Source organism: Podarcis melisellensis, assembly GCF_964234715.1.
Source record: "Podarcis melisellensis genome assembly, chromosome: 11".
Classification (NCBI taxonomy): domain Eukaryota; kingdom Metazoa; phylum Chordata; class Lepidosauria; order Squamata; family Lacertidae; genus Podarcis; species Podarcis melisellensis.
In genome coordinates, this window is record NC_138543.1 from 41041455 (window position 1) to 41056009 (window position 14555).

General features: G+C 43.4%; 1 protein-coding gene across 2 annotated transcripts in view; it reads left to right on the top strand.

The window, feature by feature from the left end:
* The window catches only part of SLC38A9 (solute carrier family 38 member 9), a 43764-nt gene extending 29534 nt beyond the window's left edge, over positions 1-14230 (top strand). The window contains exons 12-15 of one of the 2 annotated variants that reach the window (XM_081929793.1): positions 5541-5654; positions 8245-8393; positions 11104-11193; positions 13736-14230. In XM_081929793.1, coding sequence (XP_081785919.1) covers positions 5541-5654; positions 8245-8393; positions 11104-11193; positions 13736-13901 — 519 coding nt within the window. In that variant the 3' untranslated portion in view covers positions 13902-14230. The remainder of the gene's footprint in view (positions 1-5540; positions 5655-8244; positions 8394-11103; positions 11194-13735) is intronic. The other variant, XM_081929794.1, reaches the window with a different exon arrangement.
* Positions 14231-14555: the final 325 nt, after the last annotated feature.

Below are 14555 nucleotides of genomic sequence, written 5' to 3' on the forward strand. Positions count from 1 at the left end.
TCAAAAGAATTTGAAATGTAGATGGAACGTGTTTTCTTTTCACATGTTCTCTCAAATAGACAAAATGGCAGCCCCTAGACTAAAATGCATGAACTAAAATGGGTTGCAAACCTTTGCCAGGGTTTAACATGGGTGGCCGACTTATTTTGCTCTGAGGGCTACTCTTAATTTGTTCATTTGCATGAAACAAAGACATCCTGCATATCCTTTTCCTGGACATGCTAGATAACTAATCTCCCCTAATGCATGTGCAGTCTTCTCATTCTGAAATTATTATCGCCAAGTCTGGGAAAGTTAGTATCACTTCTAAAGATAAGCTGATATAAACAGCCAAAGAGTTGAAAAAAGCATTAGGAAATGGGGCTTTACTGCACTGGCCTTTTCCATACTTTAAGCGTATTTGTCATTACGACTCTTAAGCATTTTTCTACAACCTTGAGTTTTAGACCATGGAGGGGAGAATTGAATTGGAGGCTCCAGTAAGATGCACAAAAATATCTCAGAAGGTCCAGGTTGCCTGCAGTGGTAGATCTGGTCTCCATTGTGAGGTACATGATCTTTGAGCTGAAATCTCTGGCTCAGATCTCAGCTTAGCCATAAGGTCACCGTATGACTTTATACAAACCTAGGTCTCTCAATCTGCCTCAAGCCACCACCACCACCCCTGCCCCAATCTGTAATGTGGGGATAATATTACTGCTTAGTGCTTACAGCACTTGAAGTTGCTGTGTGTGACCTAATGCGATCCACTAGTTTGAAACCACCCTTCCCACCATCATCAGTAACATGTACTGTAGATAATAATACTAGCTTGAGGTTGTTATGAAGGCAGCAAAAGATAGTAGCTGAGATAAGTGTGGAGCATTTACTGATCAGGCAGGGTTCTTTTTCGCCCGTGATGAAGTATGTTTGGTTTTTATTATTTATATTCTGAGCCAGCACCTGTTCTGATAAGTTAATTATGACTCTGGTTCCATTTGTTTTTGGTAATGCCCAATTCACTTCCCCACAAAAATTAGCATGTTGGGGAAATGGCTAGGTTTCTTCTCCTGGACATCTTTGTGTAAGAATTATATTTTTTTAGTTGTATGAAGAAGTACTCAATTGCATGAGTCCCCACCTGAAGTCTTAAGTGGTAAAGTCAGATCACTTATTCTATTGTTTGCAAGAACTAGGCTGCTAAATGTGTCCATCCCACACCCCACACCCCTGGTAACATGTTTAAACCATGTCTTTGACACAGATAAAATCTCTACCATGTTATCCAAGGTCTCATATGGAGGGTTTATTTAGCAAACTGAGCCATAAGATAGCCCTTCTTCATCACCCTTCTCTGTGTGGGGTGAGTGGGGAAAGATTTATCAATATAACAACCAGAAGAGTATCCCGTTAATATGCTGCAGGTTTGATAAAATCAAACCTATTGTGAAAATCATAGTTGTGCTCTGAGGTTGCACTTTTATACAGTTTCGTACAAGAGGATTTTATAACAATGATTTTGCTCTGTGCCAGTTTCTATGACATCATAATGCCTCTTGAGGACTGGAACTGGAAAAATGATTGAACTGAGCAACAAAAATAAGCAGGAGTATAGAATGCTTTCCATACGTGGAGAAGCAAAAAACCACTGGGGTCCTTGACCTTAGAAAATGAATGACTAAGAAGGGATTTGATAGAAGCATATAAACCCACAAATAGGTTGAAATGGATAAATAGGGAATGCAAGAGTTTGGTTTTTCTTCTTCTTTTTTTCTTTGCTTTGCTTCATACTAGAATTAAAAGGCACCAAGTGAGATTTATATGCCGCCAGTTCCAACTTCTCCATGCTTTGACCACACTGGCTCTTCTAACACTTTCATAAACTAATACTAACAATCAAATGACACAGTTCATAATCTGTGACACAGTTCTAATTTAGCTAGTGTGGGACAATGGTGAGAGTTTTGGAATAAGACTAGTGAGACCCAGGTTCAGATCCAGCAATGAAGATTACTGGGTGACCTTGATGAAGCGTTCTGGGTGACTTGGTGTAATCTGCTTCAAAGGGTTGTTTTGAAGATTAAATTAGATAGGAGCATGCCATATATTCTGGCTTCTCCTGCCTTCCCTCCATGGAGTTCATAAATATAATAAAACAAGCAAGCAGGCCCAAGCCTGTTTCCTCTGTCTGTTCCTTACATTCTTTCATACTCTTTAGTGATTTTGGCCAAATCCTGGAAGTCGTTAGTTTACATCTAGTCTGTGAAGCTATCCTGGTCAGAGTTTCCGACTGCGTCCACCTCTGAGGAAAACCTGTGTGGCTCTTGCCAATTTCCCTCAGTTGTACTTGTCATGGGGATTACAAACAGTGACTCACAGACCTTTACCAGCTACTTATTTCTTCTCCTCCTCCTCCTTCCTTGATAATATATTCTCCATCTTATATCAAGACGATACCTTCACGCTCCCTCGTCCTGCCAGGCCCAAGAGCCCTGTTTGTGGGTAAGGCATTAGGAGAGCGTGTTCCAAAACCACTGCAGGGATTAAGTGGGAATCCTGCGTTTTAAGGCTGCCTATGTATTCTTCACATTTTTATTCTCTTCCCCCTTCCCTTTCTTCCCTTGATTCCATCTCCCAAGGAATGCTTACACAATGTCTTGGGCCAAAGCCAGCGTTTTATGATGTGTTTGTACAGTTCTTTGCATGGTGGGCTGCTGATCTGTGTCTGGCGTTCTAGACGGTGACACAATACATTGTAATAACAGCAGTCAAGGTCTGGTCACTCGGCAGGTTGACTCCTGTATCCTCCATCAGCCTTGTAATTTTAAACAGTTCCCTGTGGCGAAGAACAACGGCCTCCAGGCAACAAGGCACAGTCGCTCTTGCTTTCTCCACCCTGCTTCACTTTTCCCACCTGCATTTCCTTCTTGTTTCTCCCACTGTTCAGCTGGAAACGCAATGCTTGGGTGGCTTCAAGAGAGGTTTGGACAAATTCATGGAGGATAAGGGCGATCAATGGCCGCTAGCCCCAACGGTGATGCTTGGTCAGAGGCAGTACAGTGGTACCTCTGGTTATGAACTTACCGTAATTTGTTCCTGAGGTCTGTTCTTAACCTGAAACCATTCTTAACCTAAGGTACCACTTTAGCTAATGGTACCACTCCTGCTGCCACCACCATGTGATTTCTGTTCTCATCCTGAGGTAAAGCTCTTAACCCGAGGTACTACTTCTGGGTTAGCAGAGTCTGTAACCTGAAGTGTTCATAACCCGAGGTGTTTGTAAGCCGAGGTACCACAGTAATGCTTCTGAGTACCAGTTGCTGGAAACCATGAGAGGGAAGAGTGCTCCTGCACTCAGATCTCGCTTTTGAGGGTTTCCCATAGGCAGCTAGGTGGTCACTGTAAGAACAGGTAGCTGGACTAAATAGGTCATTGGCCTGATCTTGTTGTGTTCTTAATGTCAAGAGAGGAAAAGAATGCTCTGGGATTAGATATGTGCAGATTTTATTTAAAAAAAAATCAATTTCAGTTTGTAATGTATATATTTTCTTACTGTTGATCTTATTCATACTTCTTCTTTTTTTAAAAAAAATATGCTTATTTTAGCCTTGACCTTTATTAACTACCGTATTTTTCGCCCCATAGGACGCACTGGCCCATAGGACGCACCTAGTTTTTTTGGGGGGGTAATAAAGAACAAATATTATTTCCCCCCCCCCAGGTGCGGGGGAAGCCTGAGCTTCCCCCGACCCCAGCCCCCAGAACAGGCTGCTATCCGCTAGCCGTGGGAGAGCCGCGCGACTTCGCACGGCTCTCCCACGGCTAGCAGAGCACTGCGCGAAGCCCGAAGTTTGGGGCGTGCTGAGCTCAGTGCGCCCCAAGCTTCTGGGTGCTGGCAAGCTCTCTGCTAGCCGTGGGAGAGCCGCGCGACTTCGCTGCGTCTCCCACGGCTAGCGGAGAGCTTCCTGAAGCCTGGAGAGCAAGAGGGGTCAGTGCGCACCGACCCCCCTCGCTCTCCAGGCTTCAGCGAAAGCCTGCATTCGCCCCATAGGACGCACACACATTTCCCCTTCACTTTTGGAGGGGGAAAAGTGCGTCCTATAGGGCGAAAAATACGGTATTTAATGGGTATTTTGAATGTTTTGTAAATTCTGGTAAAACAAATGTTTTATGACCCATCCTGTTCTTCTGAATTGTTTTTTAGCTAATTTTAATATTGTATTTTTGTATTGTTTTGACCAGCCCATAGTGAAGGGTGGATAAGAAATCCAATGAATAGTAGGAATAATATTTAGTAGAGCTGGTGGTAGGCAATCATACCTCTGAAAATATATTCACTAAGCAGGAAATGTACTGTGATTGTCAAGAGTGCAGGCCCATAGCTTCAGCTCTGCGTTCAGAAGGACTGAGGTGTCTCTAGTTAAAGGAACTCGGGTATCAGGACTCAGAATGACCCAGGATCAATTACTGAATGGACAATATCAGGCTAAATGGACTTGGTCTAAGTCCGCTTCACTTACGCCCATAAACATGCTTACATAGTCAGGGCTGCTAACTGAAAAACATGTCTGAGGGTGAACTTCGACAGAATTTGACAGCTTTTACCAGACACTAACAGACCCTGCTATCTTGTTTGATCTTTTGTTTAGTTTCTAGCCCTCATTGTTGCAGAGGTATATTTAAAAACACGTAGGTGATGTTTAAAGAGGCATTTCTGTTTGGGGTTTTGAGGATGTATGCCATCTGTGGCTGTATATGTTTGTTCCTTGCTCACAGCCGCTAGTCAGTTTTTCCTAACTGTATACTCCTCTTCCCCATTACTGATCTGCGTTTTCTCTTGCTACTACCCATTGCTACAATAGCAAAATCCACAATAAATGAAGCATTGAATACAGTTGGACTGGACTTCCAATTAAACATGCATGGGATTGTGGCCTCTGTATGTATCCATCTCTAGCAAATGTAAAATAAGCACATTTGCTGCTATGAGTGTAGTTTTTTTTAAAAAAATGCACTATTTGACTCCATCCAAAGAGGCTTTTGTGGCAAGATCTGTTTGTGTGGTGGGTGCTTTTAAGTTATTTTGTTTTGTTTCCTGCACAGCAACTCTCCTGTGCTCCTTGTATAACTGGGGAGCTCTCTCTGTGTGTGTTTTAGTGTTAGAAGCAGCTTCCAATAGGTTTAATATAAAAGTACAGACTTTTTTTTTTACTTTCAATACAACTCCTCCCATCATGATTTAATTATTCTGTTAACATTTACCATTTCTTGTGGAGCTGTGTTCCTATTCTGCATATTACTGGAAAATGTTCTTTTCTCAAAGTACCGTCATTGCATTGTATCCTCAAAATACTTAAAATTAAGATGGAAAACAATAAGTTCTGGTCTCATTTACCCGAATGGAAATAAGGATATTCAAATCATATGCTTTCATTAACTTTGGTGGTGGTGGGGATAGTTAATTTGAGAAAGGAGCTTCATAAGACTAAAGTTCTGCCAAATTACACAGTTTTGTCTTGGCTGATTTCCCCCCCTGCTTTGTTTTTTTTTTTTAACTGCAGGTCAGAGATCTTTCCATTGCCTATTTTCTGGTGGGTTTAACTTACCTCTATGTTGGGATATTAATCTTTGCTGCCTTTCCATCTCCACCATTATCTAAAGAATGCATAGAACAGGTAAGGAGGAACTTTATTGTATACTGACCATGTTGTGAGGTGCATAGAATCGATATTGCTGCTTTCCTTGTTCTTTTTAGTTCCCTCTCTTTTCAATTGATTCCAATCTCTTTAGCATAAACACTGCACACATTTGATGGCACCAAGCCAAAATTGTGGACAAGGGCACACATAAAGCAACACTGGGTTTGTCTAGCAAAGGCTGCGCTGATTTGGTGGGAAAACACGTTTGTGCGGAAACAACGCTGGGTTAGTTTCTTAAACTGTGAACTGATTCTGGTGATTACATCTTGGCTTAAGAAGCTGATATATGAACAAGCCTTTTCCTAGCGTGCGGTTAGTTACCAGCTTCAGAGAAGCCACAATCTTTTTTTCTTTTCTTTTTTAGTTATTTTTTTCTTTGGTTTTTAAACAACAAAAACAAACTTCAGAACAGACATTCAATATTTTACTCTGATTAGCCTGCCAAAAATCCAGATTATAGCCCACATTCTAGGCAAGCCAGGAACTTAAACCACAGTCTGAAGTTTGTTTAAGTTCCCAGTTCAGTTGAAATGGGACAGCATGGCACATTAAGACCTTTGGCTTAATTGTGGCTCATGGGAGGGGGAGGCAAGCATGGGCAAAATATTCATTACATATCTCTGTCTGTTCAGGTGAGATACTGGCTCACTGTCTAAAGTGAGACAACGGTTCCTAGCAGTAGGTTGAGTTTTATATGGGCACCTGCAGCTGCAAATCCAGTAACAAATCAAATTCGTAGGTACCACAAGGGTTGTCTAGTCCAACCACCTGCAATGCAGGAATCCAAGAGAATACTGTATCTGAAACTGAAAAAAGTCAACAGAGGAAATATTAATGGGAAGTTCAAAATAGGAGGACTGTTGCTAGTCACTATGTGATTTGCCTCAGCCAAGAAAATCCCTCCTCCTTCCTTTAAATCAAGTGTAAGACCTGAAGTCTGCAGCCTGCAGAAAATAAAGAGACCAAAATTCACATGCATGGAGTTAGCATAATCTAGCCAGACATTGTTGGACTCCAGCTCCCTTTAGCCCCAGCCAGTATGGCCAGTGGCCAAGGATGATGGTACTTGTAGTCCAAAATGTTTGAATGGCAAACTGATCTAGGGTTGCAGAATACTGGTCTAGCCATATCCATAGGTATGGCTTCAAACAAATATCTGAGGTGGTCGAGAATGGTTGGTTTGCTTTGGCATGGCTGCTGTTGTGTAAGCAAGACCATAACTTTCTGGCTTGTACTACATTTACAAGAAATTTCAAAGCAGGCAATAGATAAGGATCTTGCCTCTTGTTTTGAGTTAGAACAGCCTATTCTCACTAACACTCGCGGTGCCAAACAAATGGTCCCCAAAATAGCTATTCATTTGAATTCCCCTGCCATCTAAAAAAAAAAATAAAGCGGCAATTTTCACTTTGTTTTTATTCATATGAAGTTGTGATGCATGTATAGAGAAGATGCAAGAAGATACATTGGAATGATTTTGTCAATGTATATATGCTGTTTCTAATTCGATCCTGATTTGTGTATTGGGAGCTAAAATGGCAACACCACTACATATCTAAGTGCACTACATATGCCTCTGTAGCAATTTAGTCATGCCAGCCACATGACCCAGAAAACTGGACAGATGCCAGCTCCTTCGGCCTGAAAAGCAAGATGAGTGCCGTACCCCATAATTGCCTTTGACTGGACTTAACCATCCAGGGGTCCTTTACTTTTTTTAAAAAAAGTACATATGTACTGCTAGCATAGCGTATGATACACCACTAGGACATCTATGGGCCTCGCAGTATAAGAATTTGCCCCAGGTAGTAACTGGATATTATGACCTTCTTATATATGGGCTCTATATTCACTTTTTAAATTCAGGGAACTAAACTACTGTGACTAATTGGGTTATGTTTGGGGTGTATGTGTAGGGACGCGGGTGGCGCTGTGGGTTAAACCACAGAGCCTAGGGCTTGCCAATCAGAAGGTCGCGGTTCGAATCCCTGCGACGGGGTGAGCTCCCGTTGCTCGGTCCCTGCTCCTGCCAACCTAGCAGTTCAAAAGCACGTCAAAGTGCAAGTGGATAAATAGGTGCCGCTCCGGCGGGAAGGTAAACGGCATTTCCGTGCACTGCTCTGGTCCGCCAGAAGCAGCTTAGTCATTCTGGCCACATGACCCGGAAGCTGTCTGCGGACAAACACCGGCTCCCTCGGCCTATAGAGCGAGATGAGCGCGCAACCCCAGAGTCGGCCACGACTGGACCTAATGGTCAGGGGTCCCTTTACCTTTTTATATTCACTTTTTAAATTCAGGGAACTAAACTACTGTGCCTAATTGGGTTATGTTTGGGGTGTATGTGAGTTCTGTTTGAGAGGGAGGGTTTTAGCTGGGGCATAAGCATCTCCAGTACAGGAAACCTAACAAATATGGATGACGATTGTAGCATAGCCTGTACAAATTGTATACATGAGAATGACTGCTGTTGATTTAGAAAATCCGCATGTGCATAATTGTGGAAGCAGAAGAAGGTACACACTATAACTGTCATTGTTGCTATCTCATTAGCCATTTCTTCTGTCAGAATTTTTTAGACAACTTCCCCAGTAATGACATCATGTCATTTCTGGCAAGAATATTCCTGCTGTTCCAGATGGTGACTGTGTATCCACTGCTTGGATACTTGGCACGAGTTCAGCTATTTGGACACCTCTTTGGAAATGTTTACCCGAGGTAAAGACAGCTCTTTTTGCATGCTTCTTCCTTCTGCCTGACCACGATCACTGCCGTTCCTGGACACATCGCTGCTTCTCACTTGCATCCGTCCAGGCAGTCATTTGGTATTGAGTAATAGTAGCTTCCCACTTGCAATCCTTCTGCAGCCCAGGATGCGGGTGGCGCTGTGGGTTAAACCACAGAGCCTAGGGCTTGCTGATCAGAAGGTCAACGGTTTGAATCCCCGCAATGGGATGAGCTCCCATTGCTTGGTTGCTTGGTCCCTGCTCCTGCCAACCTAGCAGTTCGAAAGCATGAAGTGCAAGTAGATAAATAGGTACCACTCTGGTGGGAAGGTAAACTCTGCTCTGGTTCGCCAGAAGCAGCTTAGTCATGCTGGCCACATGACCCGGAAGCTCCCTCGGCCAGTAAAGCGAGATGAGCGCCGCAACCCCAGAGTCGTCTGCGACTGGACCTAACGCTCAGGGCTCCCTTTACCTTTACCTAATAGCAGCTTCCTACTTGAAATCCTTCTGCAGCCCAGGAGCTGCATCATGTTATGCAGGAATTGAAAAGAGGTAATCCGGTACCTATTTAACATTATCAATGGCTGCTTTTGAGCCACCCTTCAGACACTTTAAGAGTGTCAAGTGACTGGCATCTAAACCTCCCTGGTACAATAAGATGAAGTTCCCTCTTTCAAAAACTGAAGCTGTTCAGTGTGGGACAGTCCTTGGTCCTACCCTACCCCGTCTGCCAAGTCTGCTTTAAAACAATTCACCCATCTTCAGACTTCATTTGCTTGCCTTCAATGTTATGTCATGCAATGGACTCCTTAGTACATTTTCCTATCTTCATCTTTGAACTCCAGCATACTTCCTGCAGGACAGTCTGCCCTGATTTTCATAGTCTTTGCAATTCAGAACCAACGTTTTCTTTTAAGTCCCAGAACTTGCAGATGTGGAAACTGCTGTTTTATAGCTCCTGGCAACAGAACTCCAGAAAAGATGTATAAAAACCAGATAGCTACAATTTTGGAGTGAAAATGCAGTTTTTTAACTACCCCTATTTGGCAATAAGTTCAGAACCCATCTTAGTTATATCTAAGGAAGAATTAAGAAGTTTATCCACTGCTCAGTAACACATTACTGACAACTTAGTTTTGTTTAGAAACACATTGTTCCTGGTCTGATTCCTAAGTGGGGTCTGTCAGCTGTCCAAAAGTTTCAGCTTTATCGGATGCCAAATTTAAGCGTGTACTTCCTGATGGGGATGGGATAACTGGAGTATATTACAGCCATGTTTTGGCATCTCTACAGGCACCATAATGGTCTTCAGACTCAACTTAGACTAATGGGTATGGAGGCTTTAATGGCTTGGGCTCAGCTTTTCCTCCTCTATGTCCTAACCTAAATGCTAAGGTCTACCTACTGTACGCTTATAACCAGGCATCCTAAAGGTGCCCCAGTCCCCTACTGTACTGTAATAAGTAACTCACAATTAGCTACCCTTACATGGCACCCAATATCTGTTGCTCGAGGCAGTCACAGTCTATGATGTGATGCTATGGTTGGAGTGTAGGGGCAGTATTTATCTAAAAAGTTGCGCTACTGCAAGGATTAGGGCTAGTGCAATAGGATGTCCTCCTCTTCCTCTGCACTCACCCCACACCACCTCCCAAGAACCAGAGACTACCTTTGCATTTTAAGATGGGAACAGGGGAGGGAGTCTGATTCTTTCTAAGTCTTAATACATTGCAATATTCCAAAAAAGTGAAATTAACACCTTGGGAGGAAAGGTTTTTAAAGGATATGTTTCTCATGTTCTGAATTTGCAGAGACTTACGAAGCAATCTAGTAGATTTTATCTATAAAGGTTTTTATCTTTTATTTAAATATCAAAACATACCATTTTTAAGCACATGTCATTCTAGGTTTCTTAGAAGTTTTTGAATCAGTATTTCAAACAAGTTCATTGCTTTGCTTGCATTCAGAGATTGGTCTTTTTGAGAATGTGAAAATTCTTTCTAGTTAGGAAAAAAATATATCTTTCCAGTTAGAGAATTCAGAGGAGTACAATAAACCTTCCCATTTGTACCATAAGAGATCTAGTTTAATGAACATTGTTCCTAGTCATGAACCTTGAAAAGCCAAACATTTATTTAATCTAAGAAAAAATGCTCAAGATTTGCTTGTGTAGATGCATTTAGTGTAATGCTTTCCACTCTTCCGAAGATTCTTCCTCTGGTACTCATTAGTCTGCTTGCTCAGCTCAAATCATTTCCTGGATCGAAAGCACTGCTTTTCATGTGGGAGTTCTGTTCTAGAGCCTTTGGGTTTGGAGTAGTTGCGGGGATTGTTTTCATGTTTTGCTTTTTTTTAATATAAAAAAAACCTGCGTTCAAAAAAAACACAAAACAAAAAGCCCACCACCGAACCCTTGGGGTGCTGCATACTCCACAAGCTACATTGTTTTCAGAAGAATTGCCAAATCATACATACCCTATTTGGGAATGAGCTGGCAAGTCCAAGCATTCAAGAGAACTTTTTAGGATCTGGCACTCGGTGGCTTCAGTAGATGTCAGGCTTGTTGCGGGTAAAATTAATTGCCTTTAGCATATGAGTCATAGAAATGGAAAGACTTTCACAAGCTTACTGAAGCGAGTAAAGAATGTTGTTCTTGCAGCAACACACAATGTAGATGACTTGATTTTCCTCTTCTCTTGCAGTTTCCTACACGTGCTGGTTTTGAATATAGCCATGGTAGGAGTTGGAGTTGTGATGGCTATGTTTTACCCAAACATAGGAGGAATCATAAGGTACTCCTGTATTTTGCATTTGGTCATTATGCCATACAAATGGCTTCCTGAAGGCAGGTAAAGACTGCTGTTCAAAGTGCAGATTGTAAGTTTGTAATAGCAGCAGGCAAAGTCAGCATTTGTTCAGGAAAACCTAAGAAAACAAATAATTATCATGTCCTGTCGACAAATGCAGTAGAACGAGAAGGCAGAATTTTTAAGTACTAGAGTAAACTGTACAATTTCAGCCCATTGGGGGATGGGGGTGCCACTTTTAATGCTCCCACGCGGGTGGCACTGTGGGTAAAAGCCTCAGCGCCTAGGGCTTGCCGATCGAAAGGTCGGCGGTTCGAATCCCCGCAGCGGGGTGCGCTCCCGTTGCTCGGTCCCAGCGCCTGCCAACCTAGCAGTTCGAAAGCACCCTCGGGTGCAAGTAGATAAATAGGGACCGCTTTCTAGCGGGAAGGTAAACGGCGTTTCCGTGTGCAGCTCTGGCTCGCCAGAGCAGCGATGTCACGCTGGCCACGTGACCCGGAAGTGTCTTCGGACAGCGCTGGCCCCTGGCCTCTTGAGTGAGATGGGCGCACAACCCCAGAGTCTGGCAAGACTGGCCCGTACGGGCAGGGGTACCTTTACCTTTACCTTTTTATCATGAAATAAATAGTGCATTAGAGAGGCAGGGAGGGAAGAAGCTTCTGTCCTTGCCAACTCCCTGTTGTGCTAACTTTCTACTTGCAAGGAGCTTTCCACATGCAGTAATTTTCAAAAGCCTGATTCGGCTGCCTGCAGTCGGACAGAGTCCAGGGGTCAGCAAACTTTTTCAGCAGGGAGCCGGTCCACTGTCCCTCAGACCTTGTGGGGACTGATTTTGAAAAAAAAAAATGAACGAATTCCTATGCCCCACCAATAATCCAGAGATGCATTTTAAATAAAAGCACACATTCTACTCATGTAAAAACACTCTGATTCCTGGACAGCCCACGGGCTGGATTTGAAAGGCAATTGGGCCGGATCCGGCCCCTGGGCCTTAGTTTGCCTACTCATGGTACAGACCATTCTGTCACCTCAGAACTCCATTTTCTCATTCCTCCCTAATTCAGCTGCATGCATAGACGAAGCATCACATTGCAACCATCACATAGAATAGATTTACCATGAAGCCCGTAAAGACAACCATACTAGCTGGAGCAGGGAAACTCTTTTGCCCTGGTATAGTTTGGTCAGCTGCATCATCCTCCCAAGTAGCCAGGGGGCTTTTGCCACACACCTGCTTCAGCCGTATAGTAAAATATATGGTAGGATGTGTGATTAAATGGTAATCTGCATGTAACTGGGGTGGCCCGTTGGCACACTAGCATCAAAAGGTGAGTAGGTGAGGAGAGTCTCCCAAAAACTAGTACAATAAGCCTGGAACATATGTGGGGGTTGTGTTCCGGGGATGGTGCCTAAACTGAATGCACACAAGTTACAAGAGCTTCCTGTTCTTCGTAGCTTATTTCCTTAGATCTTGGCCAAGCCCTTACAGAATCACTATTGAATAAAATGGAGTTTGCACAAGTAGAGTTACAGTTCAAAACCAGCGGCCCTTTTCACATTTTTCCAATTGCATAAGGCAGGGGTGGGGAACTGCAGGCCTTGGAGCCAAATGCAACCCTCTAGGCCAGTGGCAGACAAGCTGATCGGGCACCTGGGGCAGGGCCGGCCGGGACAGGACGCTCTGCAGGGCCTGTGAGGAGTCTGCCTGCCTCCTCCCACTCAACCACCCTACAGCTGAGGGGGAGGCAGCGGACAGACTGTTTGGGGCAGCACGGAGCCTGTGGGCGCCCAAGCCACCTCGTCACTCCTAGGAGAGCCGCGTGGCTCAAGTGTGCTGCAGGCCCTGCAGTGAGTGCTGCCTGGCATTTTGTCACCCCCCTCAGTGGTGACACCCGGGGTGGCCTACCCCCACCACACACCCCTTCCTCTGCTCCTTCTGTAGGCCTCTCTGCCTGCCCTCGGCTCTCCCCAAATCACACCCCTCACTGACCCTGCTCAGCACTCCCTCCTTGAGTGTTTTTGCCTGGCTGGAATGTGTCCCTTAACTCTGATAATGTCTCTTCCTAGTTGGAATGGACTGTGTCGAAACTAGCCTACCGTACAAAGGTACAATTTTACATTTATTGTCCCACCCACTTTTGGCTCTGGCTTGGCCCACCACTGGCATCTGGCCCTCGGATGATTTCATAGGGGTGAATGTGGCCCTCTGTCTGAAAAACGTTCCTCACCCCTGCTGCAAGGGAAGATAGGGGCAGCTGATAAGACGAAACTGAAAGGATTTTGCTATATTGTTCTGCCCATAGCAGCCATTTAATATTTAGCCATACTTCAACTGCTTCTCCTCTCATTGTGGACTGAGGGCTGGGTTTTTTCCCTACAATAAAATTTCTAAGGCAGAAATCCTATGCCCACTTACATGGGAATAAACCCCCGTAAACTGAGGGGGATTTACCTCTGAATAGATTTCTAAAGGGTTGCACTATAAAAAGGTTAAGATCAAACTTTTGGTTTCCCCACCCCTCCTCAGGTACTCTGGAGCAGCTTGCGGCTTGGCCTTTGTATTTGTGTATCCATCACTCATCTACATGATCTCTTTGCATCGGGAAAATCGACTGACGTGGTTGGCTATAGTTGTCCATAGTACGATAATCCTTCTGGGAGTGGCTAACTTAATTGCACAGTTCCTAATGTGAACATAAATCTTAAGGTCAGTTTCTTTTTCAAGAGAAGATTCAATAGGTTACCTTGAGCAACAGCATTGTAAAAACTGTGGACTGCCTACCTGTGGGGGCCGAATTCTTCCAAAGAAAAGCTGTACTTTAAAACAAAACGTCTCTTCAAGAAATGGATGGTATACATTGGAACACATAATACAGCATGGCAAACTGATCAGCCCCAGTGAATTTCTGCTGAAACATCAAGTAGAAGTGCAATTGGGATTAATTAAGCTTAAGTTCTTAGGTAAATGCATATATTTTTTTTCAAAGGGAAAAAGGCACATGATAAACTTTATATATAGAAATGGTTGACTTTTCTTGCAGCATATTTCACACAGTGGTGACATCAGTATTATATGTCGAAACAAGTGGTTTGAAATTCTTTGCAAGTGAAATGTAGCACAGATCAAATTGAAGAACATAACTTTTTTAAAGCTGTAACTGTTGCCTTTTAGAAAATGTAATGTACATGGTTCTTGAAAATGGACTGTTTCTGTACTATACCTGGATATGCATAAGAATTCTCTTTTTTTGATGTTTCAAGGCAAGCAGAAATATGTTTTACCTTTCCAACGTGGAAGGGATTATTCGTAAAACTCTCTAGTGTTTGTGATTAGTACTTGAAGGCCG